The sequence below is a fragment of the Sphaeroforma arctica genome, assembly GCF_001186125.1.
Source record: "Sphaeroforma arctica JP610 unplaced genomic scaffold supercont1.4834, whole genome shotgun sequence".
Taxonomy (NCBI): Eukaryota; class Ichthyosporea; order Ichthyophonida; genus Sphaeroforma; species Sphaeroforma arctica.
In genome coordinates this window covers 571-2,247 of record NW_014035724.1, presented here as the reverse complement: position 1 = coordinate 2,247, position 1,677 = coordinate 571, and the positions used below count along the sequence as shown (strand labels likewise).

The following is a 1,677-nucleotide window of genomic DNA, read 5'->3' as shown; positions in this document are numbered from 1 at the left end:
GCTTTATAGAATAGGAGCAAAATCTAAACTAGATCGAATTACACACCAGTCCGGGTATGCATGACAGACCCCAAGCCGCAGCCGAACCAACCGACGTGTAGTAAGACTTCTTCATACGGTCGACAATTCCGGCATGATGTGGCTTCACCAAGGCATTCTCTTCGTTCTATGATCAGGTGACATTGAGTAATATCAAATTGAATTCGTGCGTCGTGACGCGAGCTTGTGGGATCTCACAAGTGCTCCCTAGAATTCTAGCGGCTTGGAGGTATGAGTGTGAGAGGTTGCACAGTTCGGTATTAACTCATTGTCTGTGACCTCTGTAGATTGCGGCAGCGCGAGTGTACTCTTTCCATCTAGTCATCAAGTGAGCCTGGACGAAATGCATCACATATGCGCGAACATTACATGTTGATCTCCTATTAGACTTTCAAAGGATAAGAGGATATTCTTTAAACCAACTTGCAACAAGACATGAGATCAAATAATGTGCAGAGACACAGCCATGATGCACTAGAAAGGCTCTGCTTATACATGAGACCGTACCGCTTTTTCGATAGCCCGAGCCAGCGCCTTGTCCCGGGTGTACATTCCTTCCACAAATAATGTTATTATATCTTCAGATGCATTCTCACTGGCGTCAGCCACCGCCCACAAAGGCACCAGCAAAAACAGGTTAATAATCCATCCTGGTGACATGACCAGAATCTGGAATGGGTACACGACCGAAATTCATATCCATTAGATATTACTTTCAAACCTGAAGACTAACAATAGTCGATAGTATCGCAAGTGTCAAAGACTTCATATCCGACTCATGACATAAACAAGGCGATTCGGTAGTGTGCGCACCGACGCACTTGGACTAGAGAGTACTACAAGCACATTCACAGCTAGGATGTTGGCGTGTCAATTGCTTCTGACACGCGACGAGAGATTGCGCTGCAATAATTTGGTTACTGACTTGCACAACCAGAGATATACAGGTCAAAATCGGTCGACACAGCTAACCATCATGTCATACAGATAGATATAAACCTACCGGTAACGTAGCCGGCCATGACGCAGCAAGACCCGCAGCAAGAATTATATACCATTTGAATGTATACTTCACCATCAACTTGGCAAATTTGTAGTTGATGTGCCTCACTTTCGGTCTAGAAGCGAGACAATTTCACAGAGGTTAGTCATTCGAACGCAGAAGTCAGACGCTGTCCATCAACAGGAAACTACCGAACTTACATGACTATGGGCTAATCACATATCGACCAGTAATTGAAAGCAACACGCGCTTACTGGAGTACCTCTATTGCGGATGGTTTTGTTTCAGAAACTGGTTTTGAATATCATCATGTGACAAAAATATATATAAGCGTACAAGTGTCAATTGAATATGGAAAATCTACACATAAATATACATAGCAACAATACTCACAAATACAAACAGAATAAAAAAACACACAAACAAACGTGTGAAAATATGTATAAAAAACAAATACAAACATATAGTAATACACACACACACACACGCTCACCTATATATATATATATGGTATATATTGTATATGGTATATATTTATGCGTATCAATATATGTATAGATATATGCAATTATAGCCATATACATATATATATATATATACGCATTTATATTGAATATGTACATAAACGCATACAA

General features: G+C 40.7%; 1 protein-coding gene across 1 annotated transcript; it reads right to left on the bottom strand.

Moving 5' to 3' along the window:
* Nucleotides 1–143: 143 nt before the first annotated feature.
* Nucleotides 144–711, bottom strand: SARC_14598 (hypothetical protein). Its single transcript, XM_014291268.1, has one exon. It carries the CDS (start codon nucleotides 697–699, stop codon nucleotides 529–531), a length of 171 nt encoding a protein of 56 aa, XP_014146743.1. The 5' UTR covers nucleotides 700–711; the 3' UTR covers nucleotides 144–528.
* Between the last annotated feature and the right edge of the window lie 966 nt (nucleotides 712–1,677).

Bases quoted from the DNA above. Each gene is read 5' to 3' on its own strand.
- SARC_14598 (XM_014291268.1), bottom strand. From the start codon at position 699: ATGTCACCAGGATGGATTATTAACCTGTTTTTGCTGGTGCCTTTGTGG.